The sequence below is a fragment of the Prionailurus bengalensis genome, chromosome C1 (assembly GCF_016509475.1).
Source record: "Prionailurus bengalensis isolate Pbe53 chromosome C1, Fcat_Pben_1.1_paternal_pri, whole genome shotgun sequence".
NCBI lineage: Eukaryota > Metazoa > Chordata > Mammalia > Carnivora > Felidae > Prionailurus > Prionailurus bengalensis.
This window is the reverse complement of record NC_057345.1, coordinates 215,769,639-215,787,741: the sequence shown is the minus strand read 5'-3', so window position 1 is coordinate 215,787,741 and position 18,103 is coordinate 215,769,639. Positions and strand designations below refer to the sequence as shown.

General features: G+C 49.5%; 1 protein-coding gene across 1 annotated transcript in view; it reads left to right on the top strand.

Annotated features, from left to right (window-relative positions):
• Positions 1-1,494: 1,494 nt before the first annotated feature.
• Positions 1,495-18,103, top strand: part of NGEF (neuronal guanine nucleotide exchange factor) — a 37,198-nt gene continuing 20,589 nt past the window's right edge. Inside the window, exons 1-3 of the mRNA XM_043578196.1 lie at positions 1,495-1,760; positions 2,460-2,602; positions 8,884-9,188. Of these exons, the coding sequence (XP_043434131.1) occupies positions 1,654-1,760; positions 2,460-2,602; positions 8,884-9,188 (555 nt within the window). The 5' untranslated portion in view covers positions 1,495-1,653. The remainder of the gene's footprint in view (positions 1,761-2,459; positions 2,603-8,883; positions 9,189-18,103) is intronic.

The window sequence follows — 18,103 nt, the reverse complement described above, 5'->3', positions numbered from 1 at the left end:
AAAAGGGCCAGAGAGCAGACGAAAATGTGGAGTTGAAGGGAGGACGTGTGGAATGAATGAGTCAAGGAAGGAAGGGGTTTGGCTCAGAAAAAGAGGAGAGCAGATGGTTGTCGTGCAAATAATCTGAGGCCTTAAGAGCAAGACTTTAGACCCTAGAGGGGACGGGCAGTGAGGTAGCAGCTTTAGGAACTGGATTTCAGACAACCTAAGCACCCTTCCCCAGAGTCAGAACGGGGGAGGACGGACCAGGCAAGGTCCGTGGGGTTCCCCTGATACTGTCTGGGGAGGGCAGTTCTCTCCCAGGCCACAAGCCTCCCCTCAAGCTGCTTTCTTTCCTCCCCACCCAATCCCTGCCCCTCTGTGTTCCAGATGGCTGGCTAAGGAATCCATCAGGGCCAACCTACTAACCAGTAGCTAAACCGCTCCCACCAGGAGTATTTGCATCCCCAAAGGAGGAATCGGTTCATTTAAACAAATGCCCGGTGGGTGGAACGTGCAGGGCAATGCTCAGAGGAAGATTTTTTTCCTCTTTGCGCTCCAGTCCCCAGGCCCCAGGCCTCCTCAGGAACTGGCCCCGGCCTGCAGAAGCAGGCGCTGCCACCGGGGGCCCATCAAGGGAGCGGGCAGGCTGGCCTCAGAAAGGGACACAAGGACTAGGCCGGTCGTCTTGCTGTATGAAAGTGCCTCTAGATTTCCACGTCACTCGGGATCACTGACATTCCACTAGACTCCCGTTACCCCTTTTGTTTGCTTTGTGTATCCAGAAGCGGACTGAACTAACCACGAACGTGCAGATTCCAGAGACAATGTGACCAGGCAGGGAAACCGGGTGCAAGTTTGGGGGCACTTTGTTTCTCCCTTCTCGCCCCTCCATACCCAGCCCCGGCCACCAGGGCCTCGGGGCCTCAGGCCTCTCCCGGAGAGGCCTCCGGTTGGCCCCGTCTGCATAGTCTGTGTCAGGAGCCGGGGTGCAGGGTGTCTCCAGGACCCCAGGCTGTCCACCTCGGACTCCCTCGGACAGGGGCACCTCCAGCGAGGACGCACTCCACCGAGGCTGGGTCCCCGGGCGGGTGCCTGTCGGGGGCGGCGGGGCTGCAGGGGCTGCGCGGCGTGGGCAGGGCGGAGGTTCGAGGGGGGGCGGGGCAGAGGGTCACCTCGCCGGTACCTTCCAAGTTCGCCGTGCGAGCCGGGGGGGGGGGGATGCGGGGGCGGGCAGGCCAGGCGACAAGGAGGGGGCGGGAGGCGAAGGCGCAGGTCGCCGGCCCCCGCCCGTGCTGCCTGCCCCTCTCCCAGCGCCCTGCGCGGGCGGGCCGGGAGGTCCTTGCGGCAGTCGGCGCCCGCGGGGCCCCGGTCGCGCCCAGCCCGCACTCCCCCGCCCCGCCGCCGCCCGGCCTCGCCCCCGCCGCGCGCGCCCCTCCCGCCTCGCCCGTTGCCGTGGCAACCCGGAGCCTCCGGGCGCGCGCCCGCCGGTCCGCCCGCCCGCCCGCCCGCGGGAGCGCTCGGCAGCGGCAGCGGCGGCGGCAGCGGCGGCTCCGGCTCCAGCCGCGCGCGCTGCGACCCCGTTCTGGCGCCCGCCCGTCGCCCCCGGCCCGGCTCCGAGCCCCCAGCGCGGCCCGAGACCCGGCCCCAGCGCCCGCCCGGCCGCCGGCCCCCATGGAGCTGCTGGCCGCTGCCTTCAGTGCCGCCTGCGCCGTGGACCACGACAGTTCCACCTCGGAGAGCGACGCGCGCGACTCGGCGGCGGGACACCTGCCGGGCAGGTGAGGACCAGCGGCCGCCGCGACCCCCGCGCGCCGCCCCCGCGCGCCTCTGGCCCCCGCGCGGGGGACGCCGACCCCCGCGGCCTAGCGCCCGCCCCCGGCTCCGGTGCCCCCGCCGCCCGCCACTTCCACCTGCGGCCGGGGTCGTGCGGGCTCCGCGCCCGGGGGCTGGGGGTGCGCGCCAGCCCGGGCCGCCGACGCCCGGATCCCCGCCCCGGGGCTCCTCCCGCGCCCCCTCCCAGGCGCCCTGGGCGCGCGCGTCCCGCTCGGCGCCACCCTCCCCCCCACCCCTCTTCGCGCCGCGTGGCCCTGGGACGCGAGGATCGGAGCCGGAGGGAGTCGGGGGCCGGGGGTCGCGCGACAAGCGGACGGCAGTGGGTGAGCAGCGCCGGCTGGGATTCCGGCCGCCCGACCCGTCGGGGCGGCCGGTCGGCGCCGCGGAGCAGGCAGGGGCGCGCCAAGTTTCCGACGCCTGCCCGCGAGCTCCGAAAACATGAAGGGTTTGGGCGGGCTGGTGTGGGAATGAATCACCCCGGTCGCGCCCGGGCGCGGTGACCAAAAGGGCCTGTGGGGCCCGCCTGGCCCGTCCCGCGTTGGGGTCCAGTTGGCCAGGGCCACTTGTGCGGACGGCACGCGCGAGCCGGCCAAGGTTGTCGTTGCTTAAAAATAACCGGCGCTGCGCCTCCTTCTCTCGGGCAGCGAGTCGTCCTCCACGCCGGGAAATGGGGCCACGCCCGAGGAGTGCCCGGCGCTCGCCGACAGCCCGACCACGCTCACCGAGGCCCTGCAGATGATCCACCCCATTCCCGCAGACTCGTGGAGAAACCTCATCGAACAGATAGGTGGGTGTCCTTGGCGGCGGCGGCGGGGCTCCACTGGGAAGCGCCCTGGTGGACTCGGAGGGGCCCCCTGCCCGTGAGATGCCGTTGCATTTCTGCGAGCACCGTATCCCGTGTGGCTAAGGGACGTTTTTGACACATTCGGTTCCAAGTGGTTCCACAGGCAAAACTGCCACATTTTAATAGTGCTGTATAATTGGGTTCCAGCAAGTGCATTTGAGTCCTGCTCTCCAGAGAGGTCTACCTGCCCAGCCCTTTCCGGGGGAGGGCCCTCTGCCCCCTTGTCATTTCTGCCAAAAAGACCGGGGGTGAGGCCCTGCTGGGTTTTGCAGGAAGGGGTGCTGTGGGAGCCCCTCCTGGGAGGGGCCTGGGAAAGACCTGGGAAGACAGCCAGGTCTGAGAATGGCTTCTGCGGAGACCCAGGCTCAGGAAGAAGAGGCGGTGGTGGGAAGGAAGGGTAAAATGGAGACGGAGTGGGAGCCCCAGGAGCCCCTGGGTTAGGAAGGGAAGGCTGGTGTCACCTGCTTTTCCAGGAACGTGGCCCAGGGTGCGGGGCACAGCTGTGGCTCAAGAACTGTGTGAACGCAGAGTGGGTTGAGAAGGTGTCCCGAGAACTCAAGCGCTTGGATTTAAAAGTCAAAAATTGCTAACGACGTCAAACGAGGTCCGTCCCGTGACAGTCACCAACCGGCGGTAGTGAAGGGGTAGTGAAGGGGGGCAACGTGGGCTCCGTTATTTGGAAAATGGTACCGGCTGCTCAGAAGATCTTTTTGTCCTTCCGTGTCGTCAGAGCAGCAGTTTGTCCGTTAAATTAAAATGCCAGGTTGGGAAATTTTATCCCTAAATACATCATTACTGTCCTCTCTCTGAGTCACTGAGGCAGACGTGAGGCGTCTTGAGTGGAAGCAGAGTTTCCGTGGCCCCAGGAGATCCTGTCTGTGGGAGACTTCTCGGGCCAGCCCACTCTTCCCTGGAAGGGATTTTTCCAGACTGAACCCGGAGAGGAGCGGAGCCCCGCGCACAGCAGAGGGGGTGGGGCGCATTCTGCGAGCTGTTGGGCTGCGCTGACTCCGGGAATGTTGTTACCAGGGCTTCCTGTGTGTCAGGCTGGGTGATGGTGGCAGATTTTCCCTTTGTTTGCTGGGGTAACGGACAGGGGCCGAGAGCAAAGACCCTTAGAAACCTTTTCCTCCCGTCTCTCTGCCACATTGTCCTTGTAGTGAGGAAACCCACCTCTGCCTTAGCCTACGCTGGAAGCCTTGACTTCCACCCTCTCGAAAGGGATCTTCTGTGGCTAAAATCAGTGTCATCACTGGGAGGGACGTAGAGTGGGGGTGGGGAGCTCCATGCCTCCTTTCGCGGAGAGAGGGGCTGTCCTCTGCATCACGGGCATGTGGAGACACCCCTCCTGGAGGTGGCCGGTCCTGTTAGGCTAGTGGCACAAGCTTGAAGCAGGGAGTCAGGGGACCTGAGCGCTGGTGTGCACTCAGGCCGGCCCTCGGCATGTGGCAAACCGCAGGGACTAATATTCCAAGTCCTTTCTCCCACCACCCCCTTCCAGTATCCGCTGGTATAATTGGTGAATATCTCTGTCCGGCTCCTGGGCTGGATCCGTAGTAAGTGCTCACCGGCTGTGATGGATGGACGACAACCCAGAGCTGTCAGCACCTTCTCGCTTCCTCCCTTATGGGCTTGAGGCCGGGTGCCGAGCAGACTCCTCCAACAGCCCTATCTGCCCTTACCTCCCGGAAGGAAGGGAGTTCCTTGCCAGGTATCAGATAAGGACGCGTTCCTAAAGCCACAGGGGAATCAAGCAGGGAGGAAAAGGCGAAGGCAGGTGTGGGCATTTTGTAGCCTGCTCTTGGGTTTTGCAGCGTCTCCCACGGAGGCCAGAGCAGAATTGCTCAGGATGGTGCACGCTATGGCCCACAGCTGTCGTTATAGACCACAGACCCCGAGACCCTGTGATGGGCCCTGAGAAGGGCTTCGTGTGCACAGGTGTGCTGTTGTTGTCTCTGACCCCTAACAGATGCTTGACACGTGAAAGGTGTTCACTTAAAATTAAATGAATCCCCCACCCTTTAGAAGTTTCTATTTGAGTGATTCAAAAAGTGAGATTTTGAATGACTCCAGGAGCTTGGGCAAGAGGAGCGAAGAACTCCCCCTCTTTCACGGGGCAGCACAGCCAAGCCTGGTACAAATCATTTTAAGTAGGAAAGATGGGAACTGGGTCTTCTAATTGTGCATGAATATAATACACCAGGTGGGGAGCCCCTGGGTGGCTCGGTCGGTTGAGCGTCCGACTCTTGATTTTGGCTCAGGTCCTGATCTCACGGTTTGTGAGATAGAGCCCCGCGTCGGGCGCTGCGCTGGATTCTCTGTCTCCCTGTCTCTCTCTGCCCCTCCTCTGTGTGCACACACGCACTCTCTTTCTGTCTCTCTCTTAGAATAAATAAACACTAAAAAAATAATAATAATATGCCAGGTGAAGGAGCCCCTGGGTGGCTCAGTCAGTTAAGCATCTGACTTCGGCTCAGGTCATGACCTTGTGAGTTTGAGCCCCGCATCGGGCTCTATGCTGACAGCTCGGAGCCTGGAACCTGCTTCAGATTCTGTGTCTTCCTCTCTCTCTCTCTCTCTCTCTGCCCCTCCCCTGCTTGCACTGTGTGTGTGTGTGTCTCTCAAAAATAAATATTTAAAACAATTAAAAATATATACACCAGGTGAAAGATTTTACCAGTAAAGCTAATTTTCACATAAAGTTGTGCTTGCTGAGTGTACAAGATATAAAATAGGAAATCATATTAACAGTACAAGGAGTAGAGAAATTTAATCAGTTAACATGTAGCTTCTCGGGTAAAGCTACTCTATCTGACTTTTAAGACCAATAAAAATAAACAAGTTATGAAAAATGGTTACACAGTGTGTCAGATAACTCTTCGTAGTCACAGCAATTCCAGGAAAAACAGTGTTGAAATTCGTATTCTAAATGCTTCAGAAAGAACTACAGAGTTTTAAGAAAATCCTAAAATTACTGGTAGTGGGAGTCGTTGACCAAAAGTAACAGAATATCCAGCAAAAAATGACATTACACAATGGCAATATTGTATCTCAAAGGTAGAAAATTCTGGAACTGGTTTCCTCACCCAGCTCCTTTCCCTCCACCATTCTCAACATTTGGGCTTCATGTCACAAGATGGCTGCCATAGCTCCAGGCATCACATCTTCAAGCAGCCATGTATAAAAGCAAAAAAGGGAAGTGTTTATTCTTCAAGCGTTTATTGGTAAGGAACATCTTTTTGGGAAGCCCTTCTCAGAGATGTAGGATGTCCCCTTACTCTCCTTGGCCAGGTTAGGTTATGTCATGCTCATGTCTAAACCCACCACTGGCAAGAAGGAGGAAACTATCACAGTAGGGCTTTTTGTTTGTTTGTTTGTTTGTTTGTTTGTTTCAGGTGGTTTTGTTAAACTTATTTTCTGGCTTTCAGCATATACATGAACAACCTGTATGCTTTGAACTTAGAGATTAGGGCTGAGTGTCCCCTGTGAATCTTATAGGGCAGATGAGGCCCTTTAGGCAGATGAAGCCAGATTTTAAGGGAAATTTACATTGGATGTGGACATTTATTTCTAAATCTTAAGACGAATTTCTGTGATTTTATCTTGTCAAGGGAGTCCCCTGGAGCTAGCCATTATACTGCTAAGATAATTGAGAGCTCTCTCTAAAGAATTTTTGTTTGTTTGGTTGGTTTGGGTTTTTTCCCCCCACCCTTTGGAGAAAGTTTTTACTTCTATTTTTTAAGCTTCTATTTTAATTCCAGTTAGTTAACATATAAACTAATATTAGTTTCAGGTGTGCAATACAGCATCACGGTAGGTTTTGATCAGTCAACATTCACCCACTTCCCAGAGCACAGAACGGGTCAGCACCCAAACAAAACTCCTCCCCTGCCAGCTGGGAACAAGGGGTGTGAGGAGATGGGGGAGAGGCAGCCAACCGTGTGATTTCCGAATTATTATTTTCAACCCAGCTACCCACAATGCTGATATTTTTGCTGCTTTTCACCAGACGTATCACAGTGAGATGCCGGAGATAGGATTTGCTCATGATATGCCGACCGTAGCATATGTAAGACATATTTTTTGAACCTTCAAAAAGATGCCAGATTAGTAAGCGCTTTGGTGAAACTTTAGAAACGGCATTTTTTTAAAGGCGTCCAACAAATATATGAGTACCTACTATGTGAGAGGCTCATTCACCTGGAGACGTGAATCCAAGTCAACTCACTCTTGATTTCTTTAAGCCTCTGGAAACACTGTGCGTTGGAATCACAGGAGAATGACTGGGTCAATGTCAGCACAACAGTTAAATCTTACGCTCACGACTGAACCAGTTTAGGTAGTGACGTTAAACCTCTGTCTTATAGATCTTCAGTCTGGATTGCATTTAACGAAGACTTTGCTTTTCTTTTCTCACTGTAGCATTGGGAAATCACAGGATTCTAACACTGCAACATCATAGGATCTTAATTTTTTTTAATTTTTATTATTATTTTTAATGTTTATTTTTATTTTTGAGAGAGACAGAGACAGAATGTGAGTGGGTTAGGGGCAGAGAGAGAGGGAGACACAGAATCCAAAGCAGGCTCCGGGCTCTGAGCCGTCAGCACAGAGCCCGACGCGGGGCTCGAACTCACGAGCTATGAGATCATGACCTGAGCTGAAGTCAGCTGCTCAACCGACTGAGCCACCCAGGCGCCCTGGATCTTATTTTTTTTTTTTTTTTTTTTTTAAGTAAACGCTATACTTACCATAAAGGCTGTACAGTTTTGCATTATGGAGCATAGGAAGCCAACTAATTCCACAGGGCGAGTTTGTTTGGCTCCTGTTTATCTGGCCACATTCAGGATTTCAAAGTCAATCTGTTTTTCTTTCGTTCCTTTGTCTCCTGTTTAGATATATTTAACAATTAGATAAGGAAGGAATAATAGCTAATGTTTGTAATTCGTTCATTGTAAGAGAAAGTGCTTTACAAGTGGTACATTTATCCCAATTAGAATTTCGTTGGGAAAATCATCTTTGTTTTATAGGTGGACATATCAAGGGGCCCCAACTGCTGTTCAGACCAGTACATCCAGCTAGCTGCCCACTAGACCTCTCCTCCTGGGTGCCCCTCAGGTGCACCTGATCTCTCCACCACCCCATCCCCCAGTTGTACCCTCTCCCTGTGTTCCTGGTCACCTGGATGCCATTCATGACCCAGCAACAGGCAGTCACCAGGACCCGACTTGTACCTTATTATCACTGTTCCCTGAATTGGGTACCTGGCCCCATCCCCCACAGGTAGTGCACGTCTCCATCATCACCCCCCTGGGGAATTACCCCAGCATCTTTCTTCCTAACCACACCCATCCGAAAATGGGGGCAGAGCTGCTTGCCTCCGGTCATTCGGGGCCTCTCTCATCCCAACAGGATAGACCACCACCTCCATGGCGTGCAGGTACACCTTCATGGCGTGGCAGGTAGACGAGACCCTAGGGGTCTGACCCCCTCCTCACGCAGGCCCCACCCCAGTCTCGCTAGGCCGGGAACCCCCCTGGCCACTGAAGCTTATCTGCTGTGAGGAGACCCTCCCTCCACCCTGCAGCCAGGATGTCTGAAGTGGGTTTTCCCTATGGAGATGCTACGTTTGTGCTGATTCATATGTACCTCCAAATCTCCTTGGAGACATAGAGTGCTTTTATTTTAAGTACAATTGGTCAGGGAGGTAAGTCTGAAATTGCAAAAGCAAAAAAAAAAAAAAAAAGGAATGAATTACTGGTCTTTCCTTCAAGATGAGAATTTACAACTACTCCCATTTCACAAATGAACATACTTGGGTTTTTAATATTGAAGCATTTAAGGCTAGGGAAAGCATCCTGTTGGGATACTGAAACATAATTGGGACGTCTCCATCAACTCTGTGCACAATGGTTATTAACACATCAAGTTCTAGATTTGCCGAATATATTTGTGTGATTGGATTTTGAATGCATTCATGGATTTCTTTATTTGTTGAACAAAACTTCCATATGCTGATTGTTCCCGAGAAATGAAGATAGTGGCAGTTCATTGGGCCGCCCGGAGCCTTTTGGGGAGACGGGTGTGCGGGGCTGGCTGGCTTTACGTATTCATAGGTGCAGCACCTGCCCTTGATAAGAGTACAGAGCCTTGACCTAGCGATTCAGAAAGATCTTTGTCTGAGATCTTTCCCTTTTCTTCATTACAAATCTGTTTGACTTCAGGGCTCCTGTATCAGGAATACCGAGACAAATCAACACTCCAGGAAATTGAAACCAGGAGACAACAGGATGCAGAGATACAAACCAATGCCCATGTTTCCCCGGCCAGCGAGGAGACTCCAGGAGAGGATGAGGACGAGGAGGAGGAGGAGGACGAGCCGGCAAGCCCACCCGAGAGGAAGGCTCTGCCCCAGATCTGCCTGCTCAGTAACCCCCACTCGCGATTTAACCTCTGGCAGGATCTTCCAGAGATTCAGAGCAGCGGGGTGCTGGAAATCCTCCAGCCCGAGGAGATCAAACTGCAGGAGGTAAAGCGCTGCCCGGAAGGGAGGGGGTGGGATCTCCTTATCTCCTTTCAGAACAAACAGGTGTTTTAACCAGGGCGGGCGGGGGGGGGGGGGGGGGGGGGGGGGGGGGGCGGTGGTGAAGCTTCTTCTGTGAGGGGAGGACCTCCAGCTGGCTAACCAGAAGAGTTCCAGGCAGGGCTCAGCCATCCAGAACATGCAGGGAAATTCACATCATTTCACAGGCAACAAAAAATACCTCATTACCTTCCAGGAGAGCTCAGCCCAAGCCTGCCTGTTCACAGCATAGCTGTTTCATTAGAGAGCAAGGTGGCATTCTCGTGTCCCCGCCATTGCCGTCGGGTGTTTGTGGGGCGCACGTGAGCGCCGATGCACTCGCTGGTGCCGAGCTCGCTGGGCCGTGGCTCACCTTCACCGCGTCACTCTGGAGCCCCTGCCACCTTGCCCGAGCGAATCTTCCCTAAACGGGAAATCCAGGACTTGCGTGCCTTCTCTGCTTCACTTGATGGTTCAGCCAGACCTTGCCTGTGAGTTAGGCTGAGGCAGAAGCACTGGGTTGCCTAACGGTTTGTCGCAGGCAGGGAGAAATAACCCATGAAAAATTAACAGTGAGAGAAACGCGTCGCTAAGAAACCTACGTGTTCGTTTAGTTGAGCAAAGATTACTTGGGTGCAGAAAGCACACCTGTGGTCTAGAGTCACCAGGGCGTGGCCGGTCAGCGGTGAGGACAGAGACTGCTGGGGGGGAAATGGCGAGGATCCACGTGGGTGCTCACCGGGAATTTTAAGAGGTGGATAGATAGGTGGAGAGATTTGGGTTTTTTTTTTCAATCTGTTCAGTTTCATCATCTGTCTCTCACCCACACTCACGTGCCCCTTCAAGACCATACTGGAACTTGTTCCTAGATGCGGCCGGGTCTCCAGATGGCCTGCCCTGTTTAACCCCTGTGCCTTCTGCACCGGAGTCTACAGAAACATTTGTTCTTCTTGTTTATTTAAAAGGCACAAGTAACGTGGACTCAGGCTCACAGTGTGCTTGACAGCTGCTCAGGGAAGGCTAGGGGGCCGTTGGGGACGGCGGGGCGGTATTTTGTGCAGAGCCGCCGGCACCCCACCCGGGACGGTCAGGGACGATCAGGAAGGATGGATTAGAACTTGACGTCCCTTGGGACTTGTGAGCAGTGACTTGTAAATGGCTGTGTCAAGAGTTTTGTTTTTTCCTATGAAACTTCTGATGTAAGTAATGTGTAGGCATCCATTCCCGATGTGGCTTCTCCCCAGTTTTGCATAAAAAATACCGGAGGAGGCATAAAGAAGCCAGTCACCCCCACGGAAATGAAGATGTATGGGGGTACCTCCCCGGAGGCAGGGGGCGCTGGATTGAGAAAAGCAACCGTGAGGAAGGTGCCGGAACACGTGGAGAGACACCCCTCCCACCCCCGCAGCTGTCCGTCCCTCCTAGAGGCTTCCCCAGCCGCAGACACGGCTGCCGCCCCTAACTAGGAATTATACAATACTGTTTTGTATTTGACTTGCTTCACACAGTATTACCACCATGGGGCGTTTTTTTTTTTTTTTGGTCCCTGGAACAAGGGAAATATTTCTTTTTACCTTGATAATTACAGAAATAAAGATTTGAACTAGTTCAGAAAGCTCAGGGATAAACTCTAGTAGAACTTATAACGTAAGCTTTCTACAACATAAGTAAAGTTAAAGCAGAGAGCACAGGGCTCTCTTTGTAATAAAAGAAAACCATATTCTTTGTAATGAAAGAAAACCATAAAAAAGCACACACACACACAAAAACCAACAACATAAAATCAGGCGGCAGAGTCCGTAGCAAGCTTATCAGTTATAATAAGTGTAAATTGCTTAAATCCTCCATGGAAAGACCGAAATCCTCCAATCGATTGGAAAACTAGACCCGTTACATTGTGGGACAGAGTCGAATTCGGATAAGTTCACCAAGGGAGCGAATCATCTTGTATTGTTAAAGGGATCCTTCACGTTGATGAAGGTATCGCTTTATTTCTAAGTGTTTTAGAATTAAATAGGCAATTCATGAACACGTTTTAGTTGTTCAAGAAAACACAGTGCAGACGTGTGCCAGCCTTTTCTCGGCTCCTGGCTTCTCACCAGGGGACCAGCTGCGTGTGTCTTCTCTTTCCTGTTTAAAGTGTAGTCACAATGTCACAAAACTCTGGTTTTGGAGTTCAGACACTTACAGAGACTCGTAGGGGCAAAATCCTTACGGATGTTTGCGAGGTTTCCCCCCATACTTACAGCTGTTCCATTCAACAGCAGTTTGATTTGGGTTTTGGTTTTTAGCAACTTGCTTTTCGTTGGCCTCTTAAGAGCCTTCAGCTTAATTTTCATGAAAACCGCTCCCTGTGGCCTGCAGTGCAGCCGGCTTGAATGAATGTGACGGCAAGCACGGGGGCGGGCGGCTCATAGGTGGGGAGGGAAGTGTGCAGGTGGCCTGGTGACCAAAGAGCTCAGCGGACCCCTGCACAGCTTTGCAGGGAAACAGTGCCATCGACTCAGCAAGTGGTCCCGCGGAAGAGCTTCTGTGTGCATGTATCTCCGTGCTCATGTGTCAAAGTGCGCTCTAGGGGCACCTGGCTGGCTCAGTCAGAAGAGCATGTAAGTCTTGATCTCAGGGTCTTGAGTTCGAGCCCTCTTGGGTGTAGAGATTACATAATTAAAAGAAAAATTTTTTTAAGTGAAAAAAGTAAAAAGTGAACAGTTTATTTTAAGGTTTTCTAAGTTCGTATGTATGCTTTTTTTTTTTTTAATTCTCAAGTTAGCTAACATAGAGTGTAGTCTTGGCTTCAGGAGTAGAACCCAGTGATTCATCACTTACTATGACACCCAGTGACCATCCCAACAAGTGCCCACCTTAATGCCCAGCCCCCATTTCCCCCACCCCCTCAACCATCAGTTTGTTCTCTGTATTTAAGAGTTTCTTATGGTTTGCCTCCCTCTGTTTTTATCTTATTTTTCCTTCCCTTCCCCTATGAAAATCGTTAAAGTTTCTCAAATTCCACATATGAGTGAAATCATGTGATATCTGTCTTTCTCTGACTTCTTTGGCTTAGCATAATATCCTCCAGTTCCATCCGTGTTGATGCAAATGGCCAGATTTCTTTCTTTTTCATCGCCGAATAGTACTCCATTGTATGTATAAACGACATCTAATCTATTTCATCCATCACTTGATGGACATTTGGGCTCTTTCCATAATTTGGCTTCTGTTGACAGTGCCGCTGTAAACATTGGGGTAAATGTCGCCGCAAAGAACAGTTTAAATGGTGGTGGGCACTGCCAGCTTGCCATTCAAAGAGGCAAGACAGGTTCCGTACCGCCCCAGGGGTGCCAGTTAGCAAACCGCAAGATGTTTGCTCCAGTCTGTTGGGTGAAAGAAATCGTACCTCGTTTTAACCCACCTGTATCAATGACGTGTAAATTGAGCATCTTTTCATATGTTTGTTGGCTGTTTCCGTTTCTTTATCTAAGAATTGCCTGTTCTTATCCTTTGCCCATTTTTCTATCAGGGCGTTTATCCAGTAGGTACCTTGGATTTCGGGTACCTTGTTCAGCGAGGGTTCCGCAAGACGAGCAAACACCTCTAATGAATTTTAACTTGACAAGTGAGCCGTGTCTTGCAGTACAAGTAGGACATGACGCCACATGTCACATGATCACAACTGAGTCAATAGTTCTTGAAATCCGCTTTGATATATGAGTGCTTTGGATTACGAGCATGTTTCCAGAGCAAATTATGCTCACAAGTCAAGGTTTTACTGTATTTCTCTTCTTGATCAATAGCAGCTTTTTGTATGTTCTGGATGTTACATTTTTTTTATATACATTTAAAATGTTTTCTTCTGTCGTAAAGCATAGGGGAAGTGATTTAGCATGGTGGTTATGCGCACAGGTACCGGAGCCCAACTGCCTGGGTTTGAATCCCAGTTCTGCTACTCCCTAGCTGTGTGACCTTGGGCCTGTTACTTAACCTCTCTGTGCCTTTGTTTCCTTATCTGTAAAATGGAGATAATCATAGTACCTGTATCACAGGGCTGCCAGGCACATCGACTCAGTTAGGAGGATAAAGAGCCATGCGGGCTGATCTCAATGGTGCCCTGCCTTCCTGCTTTGTCTGTTGCATCTTTTTTCACATAAAAATATTTTGTCATTTTTATAGGAAACCTGCCAGTCTTTTTACTGTTTTCAACCTAGTCTCCTAGATGTTCTGTCTTATGATTAGGAAGTAGGAAGGCCATTCCCAAGAGGTGCACTCTACAATGAAAAGGTAATATTACAAACTATTATGAACCGGCAGCCAGACAGAGCAGAATCCGTCAGAAACACTAGCAGAAGCTGACACACACAATATACTGTCTCTGTCGGGGTGGGATATACCACAGACATAAGCAATCTGAAGACAGTCATGAGGTGGGTTTAAGACATTTTTACAGATCTCTGTAGTCACTGAAGGCGTGTCGCCCACTGGTAGCCTGTCTCCATGTGGAGCTACGGATCCCTTAACGCGGTTAACCCCAACGGAACATGCTGTGCGTGTAAAATACACACCAAATTTTGAGGGCTTAGCACAAATAAAAAGAAAGCAAAGTACCTTATTAATAATTTCTATATTGCATGTTGACATAATATCCTGGATACACTAGATTAAGTAAAATAGATGAAAATTTTCCCATTTTTTTTTTACCTTTTTAATGTGGTTACTAAGAAATTTAAAATTGTATCTGAGACTGCTATTTCTTTTGGACAGCACTGCTCCTAAGAGAAGCAATCTTTTATTTTCCAGTGTCCAGAAATACCACCAAAGAGTGGCCATGTTCAACAGCCATAAGAAAAAGCTCGATAAATGTTTATTAAAATTTTACAGGCCAGAACCTCTCCACCATAAAATGCAGTGAAACAAGAAAATAAATGTAAACAGTGTAAAAACCTCACATCAGAAATGTTTAAATGCTCGTAACCTTTGAGATAAGAAAGTAAATCTTATAATTATAGACTTTTTCAAAGAGGATGAGGAAGATGCTACATTTTTAAAAACACATGGAATGCTGCCAAAGCTGCATTTGGATAAAAATTCACAACCTTACATGCTTTCATTATTAAATAAGGAATAAATACAAAATTAACTGAACTGAGATGTCAGCTTGAGACATATGGTGGGAAAACCCCCACAAACATACTCTTAAGGAAAGCAGATAGGGTAGACATCAAAAGATAACGTAAGTTTTGAGTGAAGAATTATTTTCTAGGAAAATGTAAGCTACCAAAAATTAACTCAAAAATAAAAATTTTCTAAACACCAAAATATACCAGGTAACCAAAAAAATCTACAAAAGAGATGTTGCACCCAGATGACTGAGTTGTGCCAAGTGGTCAAAGCACAGAGGAGTCCCTTGTTGCTTAGAATAGCCTAGAACACTGCTGGCCAGCAGCATTTTCTGCAACACCGGACATGTTCTATAACTGCATCTCCAAAAGTCTCCAGTCAACATGTGACTGTTGAGCATTTGAAACCCAGTTAGTGCAACTGAGGAACCAAACGTTTAATTTTACTTAATTTAAACCAACCTCCATTTCAAGAGCTCCAGGTTGCCACTGTATTGGTCAGGACAAGTCTAGAGCAGGGATCACCCATTAGTAAAGGACCAGATAGTAAATATTTTAGGCTTTGCGGGCCATACGGCCTCCTTCACAACCACTCAGCTCTCCGTTACAATGCCATAGCTGCAGATAGACGCCATGCAAAGGGATGGACATTCCAGTTAAACTTTACAGTTACAGTTGGCCGGCCCATGGGCTATGGTGCGCTGACCCCTGGTCTAGAACATAGCAAAGAGGGAAATACACACATAATTTGAAAATCTTAGTAACCAAATCTGATCAGTAGTGCACACACACATTGCAGGAAATCCACTTAAACACCCCTCTCTCCATAATCAGTAGGACCTGGAGGCATGAAATCAGCATATAGAAGAGCTGAATGTCATTCAGGCGCCTGGGTGGCTCAGTCAGTTGAGCGTCTGACTCTTGATTTCAGCTCAGGTCATGATCCCGGGATTGTGGGATTGAGTCCCTCGACCAGCTCCTTGCTGGGCTTGAAGCCTGCTTAACATTCTCTCTCTGCCTCTGCCCCTCCTCAACGTGCACACATGCATGGTCTCTCCCTCTCTCAAAAAAAAAAAAAAAAAATTTAGGAAGTGGAGGGTGGTGCCTGGGTGGCTCAGTCACTTAAGTGTGCAACTCTTGATCTCAGCTCAGGTCTTGATCTCAGGGTCGTGAGTTCAAGCCCCACACTGGGCTCTGTGCTGGCCTACTTAAAAGAATATCAAATAAATAATAAAGCAGAGTCTGCTTTCTTTAAAAAAATAATAAAGGAGAAAAATTGACTGTCATCAACCAACTGGAACTAATGACATTTATAGGACACCCCACTCAACACTAGAAGAATACAGGTGGTTTTTTTTTTCAAGTGCACACAGAACATTCACCAAGATGGATCATAGCACGCTTTAAGAGATTTTAAAGAATTCAGATCAATGAACTATTGAGACCTCATCAAAATAAAAAGCTTCTACACAGCAAAGGAAACAATCAGCAAAACTAAAAGGCAACTGACGGGATGGGAGAAGATATTTGCAAACGACATACCAGATAAAGAGTTAGTGTCCATCTATACAGACCTTATCACACTCAATACCCAAAAAACAAATAATCCAGTGAAGAAAGGGGCAAAAGACATGAATAGCCACCTCTCCAAAGAAGACATCCAGAGGGCCAACCGACACATGAAAACATGCTCAACATCACTCATCATCAGGGAAACACAAATCAAAGCCCCACTGAGAGACCACCTCACACCTGTCAGAATGGCTAAAATTAACAACTCGGGCAACAACAGATGTTGGCGAGGATGTGGAGAAAGAGGAGCCCTTTTGCACTGCTGGTGGGAATGCAAGCTGGTGCAGCCACTCTGGAAAACAGTATTGGGGTTCCTCAAGAAATTAAAAATAGAACTACCCTATGACCCAGCAATTGCATTACTAGGTATCTATCCAAGGGATACAGGGATGCTGTTTTGAAGGGGCACATGCACCCCAACGTTTATAGCAGCACTATCAACAATAGCCAAAGTATGGAAAGAGCCCAAATGTCCATTGATGGTTGAATGGATAAATAAGATGTGGTTCATATATACAGTGGAGTATTACTCGGCAATCAAAAAGAATGAAATCTTGCCATTGGCAACTACATGGATGGAACTAGAGGGTATTATGCTAAGAGAAATTAGAGAAAGACAAATATCATATGACTGCACTCATATGAGGACTTTAAGAGACAAAACAGAGGGGCGCCTGGGTGGCTCAGTCGGTTAAGCGGCCGACTTCGGCTCAGGTCATGATCTTGCGGTCCATGAGTTTGAGCCCCGCGTCGGACTCTGTGCTGACAGCTCAGAGCCTGTTTCAGATTCTGTGTCTCCCTCTCTCTGACCCTCCCCCGTTCATGCTCTGTCTCTCTCTGTCTCAAAAATAAATAAACGTTAAAAAATAAAATATAAAGAGACAAAACAGATGAACATAAGGGAAGGGAAGCAAAAATTACATAAAAACAGGGAGGGTGACAAAACATGAGACTCCTAAATATAGAGAACAAACAGAGGGTTGCTGGTGGAGTTGTGGGAGGGGAGATGGGCTAAATGGGTAAGGGGTTTAAGGAATCTACTCCTGAGATCATTGTTGCACTATGTGCTAACTAACTTGGATATAAATGATAAAAAATAAATACATTCTAGAAAGCAAAATAAATAATTCAGATCATACAAAGTATGTTCTCTGATTATAATAGAGTGAAAATAAAAATCACATGAAGATAACAGAAAAAAAAATCTCCAAACACAGAAGTCAAGCAGCACGTGTCCCGGAGTCAAAGAGAAAGTCTGCAGGGAAGTTAGAAACAAACTGTCCCTATCCCTGTTCACAGGTGATATGATGATTGTCTACATAGAAAATCCTAAGAAATCCACAAAGGAAAACCCTCTTAAAACTAATAATAATAGGGCTGCCTGGGTGGCTCAGTCGGTTAAGTGTCTGACTTCGGCTCAGGTCATGATCTCATGGTTCGTGAGTTCGAGCCCTGCATCAGGCTGTCTGCTGTCAGCTCGGAGCCCGCTTTGGATTTTGTCACCCCCTCTCTCTGTGTCCCTCTCACTCATGCTCTCTCTCTTAAAAAGAAATAAACATTAAAAAAACCTAATAATAATGATACACACTAGCTAAAAAAAAAAAAAATACAATACCAAGTGCTGGTGTGGATGTGGGAGAACTAGAATTCATGTACATCGCTGGTAGGGTTGCAAAATGGTCTAGCTGCTCTGGAGAAGAGTGGGTGGTTTCTTTTTATTTTGTTTTGTGTTTTGTTTTAGAGAGAGAGAAAGAACACAAGTGGGGGAGGGGGCAGAGAGAGAGGGAGAATCTGAAGCAGGTGCCATACTCAACACAGAGCCTAACTCAGGGCTCTTATAAGTGACACAGACAGCGTAGAGCCCAGCAGTCCCAATCGTAGGTGTCTACCTAGACCAGTATCTCAAGAGCCAACATTATGACATTTGGGGCTGGATCATTCTTTGTTGGGGGTTGGGGGGAGCTCTCCTGTGCATTGTAACACGTTTCTACCCCCAGTTGTGACAACCACAAATGTGTCTTGATCTAGCTGAATGTACCCTGGGGAGCAAAGATACTTCCTCGTTGAGAACCATTGCTCTAGACACATAAAAAACTCACATTTACGCAAAAGCCTGCACATGAGAGTTTATAGTATCTCTATTCATAATTGCCCAAGACTTGGAACAACCCAATTATCCTTTAACAGATACGGATACAT